The sequence below is a fragment of the Oncorhynchus tshawytscha genome, unplaced genomic scaffold, assembly GCF_018296145.1.
Source record: "Oncorhynchus tshawytscha isolate Ot180627B unplaced genomic scaffold, Otsh_v2.0 Un_contig_3355_pilon_pilon, whole genome shotgun sequence".
Classification (NCBI taxonomy): domain Eukaryota; kingdom Metazoa; phylum Chordata; class Actinopteri; order Salmoniformes; family Salmonidae; genus Oncorhynchus; species Oncorhynchus tshawytscha.
In genome coordinates this window covers 1-20,000 of record NW_024609434.1, presented here as the reverse complement: position 1 = coordinate 20,000, position 20,000 = coordinate 1, and the positions used below count along the sequence as shown (strand labels likewise).

Sequence of the window (20,000 nt, the reverse complement as noted above, 5' to 3'; positions counted from 1 at the left end):
AGACAGGCAGACATAAACTCATATAAACCTCCCTGTAAATGTGCTGACACACACACACACACACACACACACACACACACACACACACACAGCTGTCATGTACATCTCCTTGTAAATGTCCCAGCCTTTGGCAGGGTTTTTCCCACAGACACACACCTCCCCTCCCTGTGAAGGTGTGGGAATTGGCAGGGTTTTTCCCACAGACACACACCTCCCCTCCCTGTGAAGGTGTATGAATTGGCAGGGTTTTTCACACGGACACACACCTACCCTCCCTGTGAAGGTGTGTGAATTGGCAGGGTTTTTCACACGGACACACACCTCCCCTCCCTGTGAAGGTGAGCCTCCCTCCCCCTCACTTTGGTAGCTAACTCAGCCTCCCTCCCCTCACTTTGGTAGTTAACTCAGCCTGCCTCCCCCTCACTTTGGTAGCTAACTCAGCCTGCCTCCCCCTCACTTTGGTAGCTAACTCAGCCTGCCTCCCCTTCACTTTGGTAGTTAACTCAGCCTGACTCCCCTTCACTTTGGTAGCTAACTCAGCCTGCCTCCCCATCACTTGGTAGCTAACTCAGCCTGCCTCCCCATCACTTTGGTAGCTAACTCAGCCTCCTCCCCATCACTTTGGTAGCCAACTCAGCCTCCCTCCCCATCTCTTTGGTAGCTAACTCAGCCTGCCTCCCCCTCACTTTGGTAGCTAACTCAGCCTCCCTCCCCATTACTTTGGTAGTTAACTCAGCCTCCCTCCCCATTACTTTGGTAGTTAACTCAGCCTCCCTCCCCATTACTTTGGTAGCTAACTCAGCCTCCCTCCCCATTACTTTGGTAGCTAACTCAGCCTGTACTCTTTTAAACGTTTTAATAGCAACTGTCTGACTCATTCAGTGCTAACGTAATGTTAGCAGGCTGCTAGGGCTATCGTTAGCAGGCTGCTAGGGCTATTGTTAGCAGGCTAGTTGGCTAACAATCTTGCAAGTTGAATTGTAACAATAAATTCAAAAAAGTATTTGCTTGTAAATTAGAAGATGTCATTTAAATGCGTAGTCATGACCGCAACGATTTTGGTTTCATTGGAAGTTGTACATTTGAAGTTATTTCTGTTGGAGTTTACATTATGTTAAAAATAGGCTGGCTTGCCGGTTGTCATTATAGAGCCCGTGGTTTCAGTACCTGTTGTCATTATAGAGCCCGTGGTTTCAGTACCTGTTGTCATTATAGAGCCCGTGGTTTCAGTACCTGTTGTCATTATAGAGCCCGTGGTTTCAGTACCTGTTGTCATTATAGAGCCCGTGGTTTCAGTACCTGTTGTCATTATAGAGCCCGTGGTTTCAGTACCTGTTGTCATTATAGAGCCCGTGGTTTCAGTACCTGTTGTCATTATAGAGCCTGTGGTTTCAGTACCTGTTGTCATTATAGAGCCCGTGGTTTCAGTACCTGTTGTCATTATAGAGACCGTGGTTTCAGTACCTGTTGTCATTATAGAGCCCGTGGTTTCAGTACCTGTTGTCATTATAGAGACCGTGGTTTCAGTACCTGTTGTCATTATAGAGACCGTGGTTTCAGTACATGTTGTCATTATAGAGACCGTGGTTTCAGTACCTGTTGTCATTATAGAGCCCGTGGTTTCAGTACCTGTTGTCCGTTATAGAGACCGTGGTTTCAGTACCTGTTGTCATTATAGAGACTGTGGTTTCAGTACCTGTTGTCATTATAGAGACCGTGGTTTCAGTACCTGTTGTCCGTTATAGAGACTGTGGTTTCAGTACCTGTTGTCATAATAGAGCCCGTGGTTTCAGTACCTGTTGTCATTATAGAGACCGTGGTTTCAGTACCTGTTGTCATTATAGAGACTGTGGTTTCAGTACCTGTTGTCATTATAGAGCCCGTGGTTTCAGTACCTGTTGTCCGTTATAGAGACCGTGGTTTCAGTACCTGTTGTCATTATAGAGCCCGTGGTTTCAGTACCTGTTGTCATTATAGAGCCCGTGGTTTCAGTACCTGTTGTCATTATAGAGCCCGTGGTTTCAGTACCTGTTGTCATTATAGAGCCCGTGGTTTCAGTACCTGTTGTCATTATAGAGCCCGTGGTTTCAGTACCTGTTGTCATTATAGAGACCGTGGTTTCAGTACCTGTTGTCATTATAGAGACCGTGGTTTCAGTACCTGTTGTCATTATAGAGACAGTGGTTTCAGTACCTGTTGTCATTATAGAGCCCGTGGTTTCAGTACCTGTTGTCATTATAGAGACCGTGGTTTCAGTACCTGTTGTCATTATAGAGACCGTGGTTTCAGTACCTGTTGTCATTATAGAGACAGTGGTTTCAGTACCTGTTGTCATTATAGAGCCCGTGGTTTCAGTACCTGTTGTCATTATAGAGACCGTGGTTTCAGTACCTGTTGTCATTATAGAGACCGTGGTTTCAGTACCTGTTGTCATTATAGAGACAGTGGTTTCAGTACCTGTTGTCATTATAGAGCCCGTGGTTTCAGTACCTGTTGTCATTATAGAGACCGTGGTTTCAGTACCTGTTGTCATTATAGAGACCGTGGTTTCAGTACCTGTTGTCATTATAGAGACCGTGGTTTCAGTACCTGTTGTCATTATAGAGACCGTGGTTTCAGTACCTGTTGTCATTATAGAGACCGTGGTTTCAGTACCTGTTGTCATTATAGAGACCGTGGTTTCAGTACCTGTTGTCATTATAGAGACCATGGTTTCAGTACCTGTTGTCCGTTATAGAGACCGTGGTTTCAGTACCTGTTGTCATTATAGAGCCCGTGGTTTCAGTACCTGTTGTCATTATAGAGACCGTGGTTTCAGTACCTGTTTGTAACGGATGTGAAATAGCTAGCTAGTTAGCGGTGCGCGCTAAATAGCGTTTAAATCGGTGACGTCACTTGCTCTGAGACCTTGAAGTAGTAGTTCCCTTTGCTCTGCAAGGGCCGCGGCTTTTGTGGAGCGATGGGTAACGATGCTTCGTGGGTGACTTTTGTTGATGTGTGCAGAGGGTCCCTGGTTCGCGCCCGGGTATGGGCGAGTGGACGGTCTAAAGTTATACTGTTACATGTGTTTGTTATAGAGCCCGTGGTTTCAGTACCTGTGTTTGTTATAGAGCCCGTGGTTTCAGTACCTGTGTTCGTTATAGAGCCCGTGGTTTCACTACCTGTGTTCGTTATAGAGCCCATGGTTTCAGTGCCTGTGTTCATTATAGACCCAGTAGATAAAGCTGTGGATATATTACTCTGTTGTGTGTGTGTGTGTATATAGATCCCAGTGCTAGCCGGTCCTCCTCAGAGGAGAGGATCAACCATGAAACATCGGATCTAGAGAGAAGACTCAGCATGCTGTCTCACAGCAGTAGACAGAGCAGTACAGGTAATCAATCAATACCGCAATCCACCAATCAATAATCCCAGTTTTCAGTTCATCTCCTGACTGTATTTGAACCATCAATAAACGGCGTAGTTCACCGTTTTATCAATCAATCAATCAATCAATCAATCAATCAATTCACTTAAATCTTAAATCATTTGACCTTTACTCAATTGACCTTTGATCAATCAATCAGTCAGCTAATCAATAATGTCTTCCCCAGCCTCCACCTCCAGTTACAGCACCTCCGTTGCCGGGGACGACCGCAGCAGTATCTCTTCCTCTACCTCCAGCCAATCAGACGCCAGCTACGGAAGCCACTTCCCTTTATGGCCAGAGCCAAAACGCCCCACTTCCTCAACCGAGACCCTGTCGGCCCCTCCCACTGCGAGGTCCTCGACCAATCTGGACGAGGATCTCTATAACGCTGTCATGAACCGCACTCCTTTCAAACCGCCTTCCCACTCTCGCAGTCTCCACGACAGCGGGCGCCAAAGCTCGTTGGACAGCGGGATAGGCGTCGCCACGGCCAGCAGCCAATCATCTTACTCTGGGAGCTTCTCTTCCTGTACGGGCAGCCTGGACACAGCCAGTCAAGGAGGAGGGGAGGAGTTTGGGTCTGTCCTTAGTCTACCTCCCTCTCTTCTCTCTCTGCCTCCTCCTCCTCCCTCTCTACCTCCTCTTCCTCCACCCATTCTACCTCCTCCACCTCCTCCTCTGTCCTTAAGGACCCCTGAGCCCGGCCCTCTCTCCCCCCCTACTCCCGGCTCCTGCCTCCCGTCTTGCTCCTCCTCCTCCAGGACTAGTGGTTGTAGCTCTGGCGCCCCCTGGTGTCAGAGTGAGGAGTACCAGGCACCCAGCCTTCTCAGACTACAGTATGACAGCCCCAGGAACCTCCTGCACACACTGGCCTTCAAGGATCCTCCACCCCAGGGAGGAGCACTCGAACTGGGCAGGGACAGGAGGCTCGGTGGGGATGGAGATCAAGGACAGATCCAGGGGCATGAGTGTCCTTCCCTTCCTTCCACCCCCACTGAGGCCTCTCTCCAGTGGGTAGAGACCCTGAGGCAGGCCCCCGTAGAAAGGCTCCTGTCCTGGAGCAGTGAGAGAGCGCCCCCTGTGGACAGTGGTGATCGGTGCAGCATCATGTCCGCTCGGCTCACACCCAGACCTCTGCTGTTACCTGGCTGTCCAGTGTGTGGAGGAACCCAGGTAATACAACTCTGGACACCTAATAGTTATTAGTACTAATGGATTCCTAGGCTTCATTTGGGCTCCATGTCTGACTGTTAATTTATTCAGTGTTTTATTAATTTTTTACCTTTTTATTTTAACAAGGCAAGTCGGTTAAGAACAAATTCTTAATTACAATGACAGCCAACCGGGGAACAGTGGGTTTAATTGCCTTGTTCAGCGGTAGAACGACTTTCTCAGCTCGGGGATTTGATCGAGCAACCTTTCGGTTACTAGCCCAACGCTCTAACCACTAGGCTACCTGCCGCCCTTCTGTGTGTGTGTCCATGTCTGTATGTGTGTGTGTGTGTGTTCATCTTATCACTGTTTCCCATACAGCCAGTCCATGCAAACGCCTGCTGTCCCTGTCATCACAATCCCACAACTAGCCGTCTGCTTATTTGGCTCATTCGAGTCGCTGTACACTCCCACAGTACCAGCCCAAAGCACTCAAATAAGACTAATACATTGTTGGCAGTCCACACACATACACACCTGTTACTCCCAAGTAACATGATCATGACGAGGCCTGATAAACTGGAGTTAAACAGGCTGTGTTTAAGGCTTGTTTAACTAGCGTAGCACAGTGTTATGTTGTTTACCTAGCGTAGCACAGTGATATGATGTTTAACTAGCGTAGCACAGTGATATGATGTTTAACTAGCGTAGCACAGTGATATGATGTTTAACTAGCGTAGCACAGTGATATGATGTTTAACTAGCGTAGCACAGTGATATGATGTTTAACTAGCGTAGCACAGTGTTATGATGTTTAACTAGCGTAGCACAGTGTTATGATGTTTAACTAGCGTAGCACAGTGTTATGTTGTTTAACTAGCGTAGCACAGTGTTATGTTGTTTAACTAGCGTAGCACAGTGTTATGTTGTTTAACTAGCGTAGCACAGTGTTATGTTGTTTAACTAGCGTAGCACAGTGTTATGTTGTTGTCACAGAAGGCTGTTATTTAAAACATTCCATAAAATATCTGTCAGGGATACCTCACAGAGCCACCGTCTGCACACAAACAACACCTTAAAAGGGCAATCTGGGATTGAACATTTAAATGAATGATATATATATATTACTGACCACTTTATTGCCAATGTGGGATATTTTGAATCCCAGATTCCCCCTTTAAAAATCACTCAGACAGAATGAAGAGCTTCAATGTTCCTGTCAATTAAATGGAACAAGTTGTTACCAGACAGGAGTAGGGTCAAGGCCAGGGTCGGCCACTATCAACCTGAACTTTCTGCAGATACAGACATTTGGATACATTTTGTTCCGAGGCCTGAGCAAAGTTTATTTTGTTCTGTTTAGTAGGAAGACAATGGAGAGAGGATAGAGAGAGAGAGAGAGAGAGAGGAGGGAGAAAGAGTAGAAGAAGGATGGAGAGAAAAGGAGACAGGGAGAGGGAGAAAAGGAGACAGAGAGAGAAAAGGAGGGAGAGGGACAAAAGGAGACAGAGAGAGAAAAGGAGACAGGGAGAGGGAGAAAAGGAGACAGGGAGAGGGAGAAAAGGAGACAGAGAGGGAGAAAAGGAGAGAGGAGAAAAGGAGACAGGGAGAGGGAAAAGAAAAGGAGACAGGAGAAAAGGAGAGGGAGAAAAAAGGAGACAGAGGGAGAAAAGGAGACAGAGAGAAAAGGAGAAGAGGAGACAGAGAGAGAGAAAAGGAGACAGGGAGAGGGAGAAAAGAGAAGAGGAGAGAAAAGGAGACAGAGAGAAAAGGAGAGAAAAAAGGAGACAGAGAGAAAAGGAGAAAGAAAAGGAGACAGAGAGAGAAAAGGAGACAGAGAGAGGGGAGAAAAAGGAGAAAGGAGACAGAGAGGAGAAAAGGAGACAGAGAGAAAAAGACAGGAGACAGAGAGAGAAAAGGAGACAGGGAGAGAAAAGGAGACAGAGAGAGAAAAGGAGACAGAGAGAGAAAAGGAGACAGAGAGAGAAAAGGAGACAGAGAGAGAAAAGGAGACAGGGAGAAAAGGAGACAGAGAGAGAAAAGGAGACAGAGAGAGAAAAGGAGACAGGGAGAGGGAGAAAAGGAGACAGGGAGAGGGAGAAAAGGAGACAGGGAGAGGGAGAAAATGAGACAGAGGGAGAAAAGGAGACAGGGAGAGAAAAGGAGACAGAGGGAGAAAAGGAGACAGAGGGAGAGAGGGAGAAAAGGAGACAGGGGGAAAAGGAGACAGAGGGAGAAAAGGGAGAAAAGGAGACAGAGAGAGGGAGAAAAGGAGACAGAGAGAGAAAAGGAGACAGGGAGAGAAAAGGAGACAGAGGGAGAAAAGGAGACAGAGAGAGAGTGAAAAGGAGAGGGAGAGAGACAGTCTTAGCTAACACCTGGAGGATAACGGCCAGAACGAAAACAATAAAACATGTTGTTCTGATCAAAACCCTCCCGAAAGAGATGCAGCATCCCTCCTGTGTCTGAAGACTTCATGTTGACCCTCTGAACCGCTGTCTGTCCTCACCAGAACTCCCTCTTCACCTCCCTGTTCTGTTTGACAAGACAATACGGTGTCCTTCTGTCTCATTTACATTCAGCACGTTGTTGTCTGGCTGTCTATTTCATCACATGAACATACTATGACCAGACTGGGTTCAAATTCTATTTGAAATCTTTCAAATACTTTGATTGTTTGCCTGGAGTGCCTAATGGGCGGGGTTTGCTATTTTGGGACTATCCCATTGGTCCATTATGCCAGGTGCAGTTTAAGCAAACACAGATCAAGTATTTGAAATGATTTCGAATAGTATTTGAACCCATGTCTGTTGACCACCATGGCTGTTGTTTAACCCCACCTCCCTCATCTGTTTCTCCACCCATCCAGAGTCATCATCCCTGTATAGATCACAACTACATTACCCATGAGCAATGGTTCTCAGCTAGAAAGAGACATGTTACGCAGGTAAGATGACCCGTCGTGTGGTTATTGACAGTAGGGGCAACGATACTTTCAGTTTTTTTTGCCAACTTTTAACTAATACCTATCTTTTTTTTTTAACCTTTATTTAACTAGGCAAGTCAGTTAAAAACAAAGTCTTATTGTCAATGACGGTCTAGGAACCACTGTTAGCTGCCTTGTTCAGGGGCAGAACGACAGATTTGTACCTTGTCAGCTCGGGGATTTGAACTTGCAACCTTTCGGTTACTAGTCCAATACTCTAACCACTAGGCTACCCTGCCGCCCCGTGCTGACTACACCGGCCACATCCGTGCGCCATCGCTCGCCTGTTGAGTTTGTCCATCCACAGCAGACACGATCAGGAAATGCAGGGTAGATAGTATCAAAACCAACTATATTAATTTGGGGACAGGTCGAAATGCCATATAAACATTCCATGGACATTTAGCTAGCTAGGGCGCTGTTGCTAGCTAATTTGTCCTGGGATATAAACATTCATGGACATTTAGCTAGATAGCTCGCTGTTGCTAGCTAATTTGTCCTGGGATATAAACATTCCATGGACATTTACCGAGCTAGCTCGCTGTTGCTAGCTAATTTGTCCTAGGATATAAACATTGTGTTGTTATTTTACCTGAAATGTCCTTTTTATTTTATAGATCTTTGTAAAATTTGGACCCATTTTGAGTCACAGAAAATGGTGTGTTCTCTACTCAGGGAACAGGGGAAACCTACACTGAACACAAATATAAATGCAACATGCAACATATCTACTGAGTTAGAGTTCATATGAGGAAATCAGCCCATTATATAAATAAATTAGAGCCTAATCTATAGATTTCACATGACTGGGCAGGGGGGGGAGGCACCACCACTGAAAAGGCCCCAGAAAAGGGCTTTATTACATACAGATATAACCAGACGGATGTGGAGATCCTGGGCTAGTCTGACGTTGTGAGGCCGGTTGGACGTAATGTCAAATTGGAGACGGCTTACGGTCGAGAAATTAACATTGAATTCTTTGGCAACAGCTCGGGTAGACATTTCTGCAGTCAGCATGTCAATTACTCGCTCCCTCAAAACTTGAGATAGTTGTGGCATTGTATTGTGTGACAAAACTGCACATTTTAGAGTGGCCCTTTTATTGTCCCCCCCCCAGCACAAGGTTCACCTGTGTAATGGATCATGCTGTTTAATCAGCTTCTTAACATGCCACACCTGTCAGGTGGATGGATTATCTTGGCAAAGGAGAAATGCTCACTTAACAGGGATGTAGACACATTTATGCTCAACATCTGAGAGAAATAAGCTTTTTTGTGTCATATGGAACATTTCTGGGATTTTTTATTTCAGCTCATGAAACGTGGGAACAACACTTTATACGTTGCGTTTATACTTTTGTTCAGCGTAGTTATTTTCTAGTAATCTCTCCTATTTGAGTCTTCTTCTTCTGTGGATTTTATATGGCGGGTTGGCAACCAACTTTAAAGGTGCGTTACCACCACCAACTGGACTGGAGTCTGTACCTCAGTTCATCTTCCAATCACCCACGTGGGTATATGCTCCTCTAAACCAATGAGGAGATGGGAGAGGCGGGACTTGCAGCGCGTCAAGCATCACAAGTAGAACCAAGTTCTATTTTAGCGTCAGGCTACGCAGCGAACGGTGCGATGATTGAATAACATGTATGTGTACGTTTATTTTACAACGCTCACGCACGCGACGCGAGAGGTGTAGTCAGTGTGTTAGTAGTTGGTGTAGTCAGCTTGGTGTAGTCAGTGTGTTAGTAGTTGGTGTAGTCAGCTTGGTGTAGTCAGTATGTTAGTAGTTGGTGTAGTCAGTCTGTTAGTAGTTATCCTGTATGGATCAGTTGGTAGAGTTTAGTGTAGTCAGCTTGGTGTAGTCAGCTTGGTGTAGTCAGTGTGTTAGTAGTTGGTGTAGTCAGCTTGGTGTAGTCAGCTTGGTGTAGTCAGTCTGTTAGTAGTTATCCTGTATGGTTCAGTTGGTAGAGTTTAGTGTAGTCAGTTTGGTGTAGTCAGCTTGGTGTAGTCAGTGTGTTAGTAGTTGGTGTAGTCAGCTTGGTGTAGTCAGTGTGTTAATAGTTGTCCTGTATGGTTCAGTTGGTAGAGCTTGGTGTAGTCAGCTTGGTGTAGTCAGTCTATTAGTAGTTGGTGTAGTCAGCTTGGTGTAGTCAGTATGTTAGTAGTTATCCTGTATGGATCAGTTGGTAGAGCTTGGTGTAGTCAGTATGTTAGTAGTTGGTGTAGTCAGCTTGGTGTAGTCAGTATGTTAGTAGTTGGTGTAGTCAGCTTGGTGTAGTCAGTATGTTAGTAGTTGGTGTGGTCAGCTTGGTGTAGTCAGTCTATTAGTAGTTATCCTGTATGGTTCAGTTGGTAGAGCTTGGTGTAGTCAGCATGGTGTAGTCAGTATGTTAGTAGTTGGTGTGGTCAGCTTGGTGTAGTCAGTCTATTAGTAGTTATCCTGTATGGTTCAGTTAGTAGAGCTTGGTGTAGTCAGCTTAGTGCAGTCAGTATGTTAGTAGTTGGTGTAGTCAGCTTGGTGTAGTCAGTATGTTAGTAGTTGTCCTGTATGGTTCAGTTGGTAGAGCTTGGTGTAGTCAGCTTGGTGTAGTCAGTATGTTAGTAGTTGTCCTGTATGGTTCAGTTGGTAAAGCTTGGTGTAGTCAGCTTGGTGTAGTCAGTATGTTAGTAGTTGTCCTGTATGGATCAGTTGGTAGAGCTTGGTGTAGTCAGCTTGGTGTAGTCAGTATATTAGTAGTTGGTGTAGTCAGTATGTTAGTAGTTGTCCTGTATGGATCAGTTGGTAGAGCTTGGTGTAGTCAGCTTGGTGTAGTCAGTATGTTAGTAGTTGTCCTGTATGGATCAGTTGGTAGAGCTTGGTGTAGTCAGCTTGGTGTAGTCAGTATGTTAGTAGTTGTCCTGTATGGATCAGTTGGTAGAGCTTGGTGTAGTCAGTATGTTAGTAGTTGTCCTGTATGGATCAGTTGGTAGAGCTTGGTGTAGTCAGCTTGGTGTAGTCAGTTTGGTGTAGTCAGTATGTTAGTAGTTGTCCTGTATGGTTCTGTTGGTAGAGCTTGGTGTAGTCAGCTTGGTGTAGTCAGTTTGGTGTAGTCAGTATGTTAGTAGTTGTCCTGTATGGATCAGTTGGTAGAGCTTGGTGTAGTCAGTTTGGTGTAGTCAGCTTGGTGTAGTCAGTATGTTAGTAGTTGTCCTGTATAGATCAGTTGGTAGAGCTTGGTGTAGTCAGCTTGGTGTAGTCAGCATGTTAATAGTTGTCCTGTATGGATCAGTTGGTAGAGCTTGGTGTAGTCATCTTGGTGTAGTCAGCATGTTAGTAGTTGGTGTAGTCAGTATGTTAGTAGTTGTCCTGTATGGTTCAGTTGGTAGAGCTTGGTGTAGTCAGCTTGGTGTAGTCAGTATGTTAGTAGTTGGTATAGTCAGCTTGGTGTAGTCAGTATGTTAGTAGTTGTCCTGTATGGGTCAGTTGATAGAGCTTGGTGTAGTCAGCTTGGTGTAGTCAGTATGTTAGTAGTTGTCCTGTATGGGTCAGTTGATAGAGCTTGGTGTAGTCAGCTTGGTGTAGTCAGTATGGTGTAGTCAGCTTGGTGTAGTCAGCATGTTAGTTGTTGTCCTGTATGGGTCAGTTGATAGAGCTTGGTGTAGTCAGCTTGGTGTAGTCAGTTTGTTAGTCAGTTGTCCTGTAGGATCAGTTGTTAGAGTTGTCCTGTATGGGTCAGTTGGTGAGTTAGTATGTTAGTCAGTTGGTGTAGTCAGTATGTTAGTAGTTATCCTGTATGGTTCAGTTGATAGAGCTTGGTGTAGTCAGCTTGGTGTAGTCAGTTTGGTGTAGTCAGCTTGGTGTAGTAAGTATGTTAGTAGTTGTCCTGTGTGGTTCAGTTGGTAGAGCTTGGTGTAGTCAGCTTGGTGTAGTCAGTTTGGTGTAGTCAGTGTGTTAATAGTTATCTTGTATGGATCAGTTGGTAGAGCTTGGTGTAGTCAGCTTGGTGTAGTCAGCTTGGTGTAGTCAGTATGTTAGTAGTTGTCCTGTATGCATCAGTCTGTATGGAGCTTGCAACACCAGGGTTGTGGGTTCGATTCCCGGGGCCAGCCATATGTAAAATATATCCAGCTTGACTGTCAGTTGCTTTGAATAAAAGCCGCTGCTAAGTGGAGTAATATGTTATTATGTCTTTGACAAGGTTCCTCTTGCATCTCTGCTGTGAGCGAGGAAGTGTGAAATATTCACCCACCATTTTAACCATATTAACTATCATTTATTGTTCCAACAACAACAACATCATCTTACCATTTATTTCCTTGCCTTTTCTTTTCACATCTTTATCCATCCCCAATGCGCCTCTGACCAAACAACGCCCATGTGTCCCAAAACGCCACCTTATTCCCTATATAGTACCTATTGTCCTGGTTGGAAGTAGTGCACTTTATAGGGAATAGGTTTCCGTTTGGAACTGAGAACACAGTGTGTTCTCCCTCCTCCCGTCTGCTGAGCACTGAGAACTCATTAGATTAGCAGTCCTCACACCTCACCGTACTAATCAGATTAACAGTCCTCACACCTCACCGCGTGTGTCATCAACGAGAACATTTCAAACTCCGTGTGCTGTCAATAGAAGACAACTGATAAAAGAAGAGCAATCATCACCTGAAGAAAACCTCTCCTTAAAAGAGAGAAGAGAGAGGGGGAGAGTGTGTTGTATTATAGTGTAATGTATTGTAGTATAATGTATTGTAGTATAATGTATTGTAGTATAATGTATTGTAGTATAATGTATTCTAGTATAATGTATTCTAGTATAATGTATTGTAGTATAATGTATTGTAGTATAATGTATTGTAGTATAATGTATTGTAGTATAATGTATTGTAGTATAATGTATTGTAGTATAATGTATTATAGTATAATGTATTCTAGTATAATGTATTGTAGTATAATGTATTGTAGTATAATGTATTGTAGTATAATGTATGCTAGTATAATGTAATGTAGTATAATGTATTGTAGTATAATGTATTGTAGTATAATGTGCTGTAGTATAATGTATTGTAGTATAATGTGCTGTAGTATAATGTATTGTAGTATAATGTGTATAATGTAGTATAATGTATTGTATAGTATAATGTATTGTAGTATAATGTATTGTAGTATAATGTATAATGTGTTGTAGTATAATGTATTGTAGTATAATGTATTGTATTAGTATAATGTATTGTAGTATAATGTATTGTAGTATAATGTATTGTAGTATAATGTATGTAGTATAATGTGTTGTAGTATAATGTATTGTAGTATAATGTGTTGTAGTATAATGTATTGTAGTATAATGTATTGTAGTATAATGTATTGTAGTATAATGTATTGTAGTATAATGTATTGTATTGTAGTATAATGTATTAATATAATGTATAATATTGTAGTATAATGTATTGTAGTATAATGTATTGTAGTATAATGTATTGTAGTATAATGTATTATAGTATAATGTGCTGTAGTATAATGTATTGTAGTATAATGTGCTGTAGTATAATGTATTGTAGTATAATGTATTGTAGTATAATGTATTGTAGTATAATGTATTGTAGTATAATGTATTGTATTGTAGTATAATGTATTGTAGTATAATGTATTGTAGTATAATGTATTGTAGTATAATGTATTGTAGTATAATGTATTGTATTGTAGTATAATGTATTGTAGTATAAATGTATTGTAGTATAATGTATTGTAGTATAATGTGCTGTAGTATAATGTAGTATAATGTGTTGTAGTATAATGTGCTAGTATAATGTGCTGTAGTATAATGTATTGTAGTAATGTATTGTAGTATAATGTATTGTAGTATAATGTGTTGTAGTATAATGTATTGTAGTATAATGTATTGTAGTATAATGTGTGTATTATATTGTAGTATAATGTATAGTATAATGTATTGTAGTATAATGTAGTATAATGTATTGTAGTATAATGTATTGTAGTATAATGTATTGTAGTATAATGTGCTGTAGTATAATGTATTGTAGTATAATGTATTGTAGTATAATGTATTGTAGTATAATGTATTGTAGTATAATGTATTGTAGTATAATGTATTGTAGTATAATGTATTGTAGTATAATGTATTGTAGTATAATGTATTGTAGTATAATGTATTGTAGTATAATGTGCTGTAGTATAATGTGTTGTAGTATAATGTATTGTAGTATAATGTATTGTAGTATAATGTATTGTAGTATAATGTATTGTAGTATAATGTATGATAGTATAATGTATTGTAGTATAATGTATTGTAGTATAATGTATTGTAGTATAATGTATTGTAGTATAATGTGTTGTAGTATAATGTATTATAGTATAATGTATTGTATAATGTATTGTAGTATAATGTATTCTAGTGTATATAATGTATTGTATTGTATAATGTATTGTAGTATAATGTGTTGTATATAATGTATTGTAGTATAATGTGTTGTAGTATAATGTATTGTATGTAGTATAATGTGCTGTAGTATAATGTATTCTAGTATAATGTATTGTAGTATAATGTATTGTATTGTAGTATAATGTATTGTAGTATAATGTATTGTAGTATAATGTATGTAGTATAATGTATTGTAGTATAATGTATTGTAGTATAATGTATTGTATTATAGTATAATGTATTGTAGTATAATGTATTCTAGTATAATGTGCTGTAGTATAATGTATTGTATAATGTATGTATTGTAGTATAATGTATTGTAGTATAATGTATTGTAGTATAATGTATTGTAGTATAATGTATTGTAGTATAATGTATTGTAGTATAATGTGGTGTAGTATAATGTATTATAGTATAATGTATTCTAGTATAATGTATTGTAGTATAATGTATTGTAGTATAATGTATTGTAGTATAATGTATTCTAGTATAATGTAATGTAGTATAATGTGCTGTAGTATAATGTGCTGTAGTATAATGTGCTGTAGTATAATGTGCTGTAGTATAATGTGTTGTAGTATAATATATTATCGTATAATGTAATGTAGTATAATGTAATGTAGTATAATGTGTTGTAGTATAATGTATTCTAGTATAATGTGTTGAAGTATAATGTATTGTATAATGTAATGTAGTATAATGTATTGTAGTATAATGTATTCTAGTATAATGTATTGTAGTATAATGTATTGTAGTATAATGTGTTGTAGTATAATGTATTGTAGTATAATGTGTTGTAGTATAATGTGCTGTAGTATAATGTGCTGTAGTATAATGTATTGTAGTATAATGTATTGTAGTATAATGTATTGTAGTATAATGTGTTGTAGTATAATGTATTGTAGTATAATGTGTATGTAGTATAATGTATTATATTGTATATAATGTATTGTATTCTAGTATAATGTATTGTAGTATAATGTATTGTATAATGTATAATGTATTGTAGTATAATGTATTCTAGTATAATGTATAGTATAATGTATTGTAGTATAATGTATTGTAGTATAATGTATTGTAGTATAATGTAATGTATAATGTATTGTAGTATAATGTATTGTAGTATAATAATGTATTAATGTAGTATGTATATAATGTATTGTAGTATAATGTGCTAGTATAAATGTAGTATAATGTATTGTAGTATAATGTATTGTAGTATAATGTATTGTAGTATAATGTGTTGTAGTATAATGTGTAGTATAATGTGTTGTAGTATAATGTATTGTAGTATAATGTATTGTAGTATAATGTATTGTAGTATAATGTGCTGTAGTATAATGTATTGTATAGTATAATGTATTGTAGTATAATGTAGTATAATGTATTGTATATAATGTGTTGTAGTATAATGTATTGTATTGTAGTATAATGTATTGTAGTATAATAATGTATTAATGTAGTAATGTATTGTAGTATAATGTATTGTAGTATAATGTGTATGTAGTATAATGTATTGTATGTAGTATAATGTAATAATGTATAAATGTGTAGTGTAGTATAATGTATTGTAGTATAATGTGTTGTAGTATAATATATTGTAGTATAATGTAATGTATAATATATTTAATGTATTGTAGTATAATGTATTATAATGTGCTGTAGTATAATGTATTGTAGTATAATGTATTGTATGTAGTATAATGTATTGTAGTATAATGTATTGTATATAATGTATTATAATGTATTGTAGTATAATGTATTGTAGTATAATGTATTGTAGTATAATGTGTAGTGTAGTATAATGTGTGTAGTATAATGTGCTGTATAATGTAGTATAATGTATTGTAGTATAATGTATTGTAGTATAATGTATAATGTATTGTAGTATAATGTATTGTAATATAATGTATTATATTGTAGTATAATGTGTTGTAGTATAATGTATTGTATAATGTGCTAGTATAATGTATTGTAGTATAATGTATAATGTATTGTAGTATAATGTATATAATGTATAGTATAATGTATTGTAGTATAATGTATTGTAGTATAATGTATTGTAGTATAATGTATTGTAGTATAATGTATTGTAGTATAATGTATTGTAGTATAATGTATTGTAGTATAATGTATTGTAGTATAATGTATTGTAGTATAATGTATGTAGTATAATGTATTGTAGTATAATGTATTGTAGTATAATGTATTGTAGTATAATGTATTAGTATAATGTATTGTAGTATAATGTATTGTAGTATAATGTATGTATAATGTATTGTATTGTAATAATGTATTGTAGTATAATGTATTGTATATATGTATTGTAGTATAATGTATTGTATATAATAATAATGTATTGTAGTATAATGTATATAATGTATTGTAGTATAATGTATTGTAGTATAATGTATTGTATTGTATATAATGTGCTGTAGTATAATGTATTGTAGTATAATGTATTGCTGTAGTATAATGTATTGTAGTATAATGTATTGTAGTATAATGTATTGTAGTATAATGTGCTGTAGTATATAATGTGCTGTAGTATAATGTATTGTAGTATAATGTATTGTAGTATAATGTATTGTAGTATAATGTATTGTAGTATAATGTATTGTAGTATAATGTATTGTAGTATAATGTATTGTAGTATAATGTATTGTAGTATAATGTAGTAGTATAATGTATTGTATTGTAGTATAATGTATTGTATATAATGTATATAATGTATTGTAGTATAATGTATTGTATTGTATAAATGTATTGTATTGTAGTATAATGTATTGTAGTATAATGTATTGTATAAATGTATTGTAGTAGTATAATGTATTGTAGTAGAATGTGCTGTAGTATAATGTGCTGTAGTATAATGTGCTGTAGTATAATGTGCTGTAGTATAATGTGCTGTAGTATAATGTATTGTAGTATAATGTATTGTAGTATAATGTGCTGTAGTATAATGTATTGTAGTATAATGTGCTGTAGTATAATGTATAATGTGTAGTATAATGTAGTATAATGTATTAGTATAATGTATATAATGTATAGTATAATGTATTCTAGTATAATGTAGTATAATGTATTGTAGTATAATGTATTGTAGTATAATGTATTGTAGTATAATGTGTTGTAGTATAATGTATTGTAATGTATAAATGTATTGTAGTATAATGTATTGTAGTATAATGTATAATGTATTGTAGTATAATGTATTGTAGTATAATGTATTGTAGTATAATGTATTGTATTGTAGTATAAATGTATTGTAGTATAATGTATAATAATGTATTGTATATAATGTAGTATAATGTATTGTAGTATAATGTATTGTAGTATAATGTAGTATAATGTATTGTAGTATAATGTATTGTAGTATAATGTATTGTAGTATAATGTATTGTAGTATAATGTATTGTAGTATAATGTATTGTAGTATAATGTAGTGTAGTATAATGTAGTATGTATTGTAGTATAATGTATTGTATAATGTATTGTAGTATAATGTATTGTAGTATAATGTAGTATAATGTATTCTAGTATAATGTATTGTAGTATAATGTATTGTAGTATAATGTAGTGTAGTATAATGTATTGTAGTATAATGTATTGTAGTATAATGTATTGTAGTATAATGTATTGTAGTATAATGTATTGTAGTATAATGTATTGTAGTATAATGTATTGTAGTATAATGTATTGTAGTATAATGTATTGTAGTATAATGTATTGTAGTATAATGTGCTGTAGTATAATGTATTGTAGTATAATGTATTGTAGTATAATGTATTGTAGTATAATGTATTGTAGTATAATGTATTGTAGTATAATGTAATGTAGTATAATGTAATGTATTATGTATTGTAGTATAATGTATTCTAGTATAATGTGCTGTAGTATAATGTGTTGTAGTATAATGTATTATAGTATAATGTATTGTAGTATAATATATTATCGTATAATGTAATGTAGTATAATGTATTGTAGTATAATGTATTCTAGTATAATGTATTGTAGTATAATGTATTGTAGTATAATGTATTGTAGTATAATGTATTGTAGTATAATGTATTGTAGTATAATGTATTGTAGTATAATGTATTGTAGTATAATGTATTGTAGTATAATGTGCTGTAGTATAATGTATTGTAGTATAATGTATTGTAGTATAATGTATTGTAGTATAATGTATTGTAGTATAATGTATTGTAGTATAATGTATTGTAGTATAATGTAGTGTAGTATAATGTATTGTAGTATAATGTATTGTAGTATAATGTATTGTAGTATAATGTATTAGTAGTATAATGTATTGTAGTATAATGTAGTATAATGTATTGTAGTATAATGTATGTAATGTATTGTATTGTAGTATAATGTATTATAGTATAATGTATTGTAGTATAATAGTATAATGTAATGTGTAGTATAATGTGTTGTAGTATAATGTATTGTAGTATAATGTATTGTAGTATAATGTATTATAGTGTAGTATAAATGTATTCTAGTATAATGTGCTGTAGTATAATGTGCTGTAGTATAATGTATTGTAGTATAATATATTATAGTATAATGTATTGTAGTATAATGTATTGTAGTATATAATGTATTGTAGTATAATGTATTGTAGTATAATGTGTTGTAGTATAATGTGCTGTAGTATAATGTATTGTAGTTTAATGTATTGTATAAATGTAGTATAATGTATTGTAGTATAATGTATTATAAATGTATTGTAGTATAATGTGTTGTAGTATAATGTGTAGTATAATGTGTTGTAGTATAATGTGTTGTAGTATAATGTATTGTAGTATAATGTGCTGTAGTATAATGTATTGTATAATGTATTGTATAAATGTATTGTAGTATAATGTATTGTAGTATAATGTATTGTAGTATATAATGTATTGTAGTATAAATGTATTGTAGTATAATGTATTGTAGTATAATGTATTGTAGTATAATGTGTTGTAGTATAATGTGTTGTAGTATAATGTATTGTATTGTAGTATAATGTATTGTAGTATATAATGTGCTAGTATAATGTATTGTAGTATAATGTGCTGTAGTATAATGTATTGTAGTATAATGTATTGTAGTATAATGTATTGTAGTATAATGTATTGTAGTATAATGTATTGTAGTATAATGTATATAATGTATTGTAGTATAATGTATTGTAGTATAATGTATTGTACTAGTATAATGTATTGTAGTATAATGTATTGTAGTATAATGTATTGTAGTATAATGTATTGTAGTATAATGTATTGTAGTATAATGTATTGTATTGTATAATGTATTGTAGTATAATGTATTGTAGTATAATGTATTGTAGTATAATGTATTATAATGTATAATGTATGTAGTATAATGTATTGTAGTATAATGTATTGTAGTATAAATGTATTGTAGTATAATGTATTGTAGTATAATGTATTGTATAATGTATATAATGTATTGTAGTATAATGTAGTATAATGTATTGTAGTATAATGTATTGTAGTATAATGTATTGTAGTATAATGTGCTATAATGTATTGTATATAATGTATTGTAGTATAATGTATTGTAGTATAATGTATTGTAGTATAATGTATTGTAGTATAATGTATTGTAGTATAATGTATGTATTGTAGTATAATGTATTGTAGTATAATGTATTGTAGTATAATGTATTGTAGTATAATAATGTATTGTAGTATAATGTATTGTAGTATAATGTATTGTAGTATAATGTATAATGTAGTATAATGTATTGTAGTATAATGTGTTGTAATGTATAAATGTAGTATAATGTAGTATAATGTGCTGTAGTATAATGTATTGTAGTATAATGTATTGTAGTATAATGTATATAATGTATTCTAGTATAATGTATTGTAGTATAATGTATTGTATAATGTAGTATAATGTATTGTATTCTATAATGTATTGTAGTATAATGTATTGTAGTATAATGTATTGTAGTATAATGTATTGTAGTATAATGTATTGTAGTATAATGTATGTAGTATAATGTATTGTAGTATAATGTA

At 35.9% G+C, this 20,000-nt stretch overlaps 1 protein-coding gene across 2 annotated transcripts in view; it reads left to right on the top strand.

Moving 5' to 3' along the window:
* LOC112241012 (protein Dok-7) overlaps positions 1–7,547 on the top strand; it is a 36,424-nt gene extending 28,877 nt beyond the window's left edge. Inside the window, exons 5-7 of one of the 2 annotated variants that reach the window (XM_042315298.1) lie at positions 3,266–3,373; positions 3,594–4,582; positions 7,431–7,547. In XM_042315298.1, the coding sequence (XP_042171232.1) occupies positions 3,266–3,373; positions 3,594–4,582; positions 7,431–7,517 (1,184 nt within the window). In that variant the 3' untranslated portion in view covers positions 7,518–7,547. The remainder of the gene's footprint in view (positions 1–3,265; positions 3,374–3,593; positions 4,583–7,430) is intronic. The other variant, XM_042315297.1, reaches the window with a different exon arrangement.
* Positions 7,548–20,000: the final 12,453 nt, after the last annotated feature.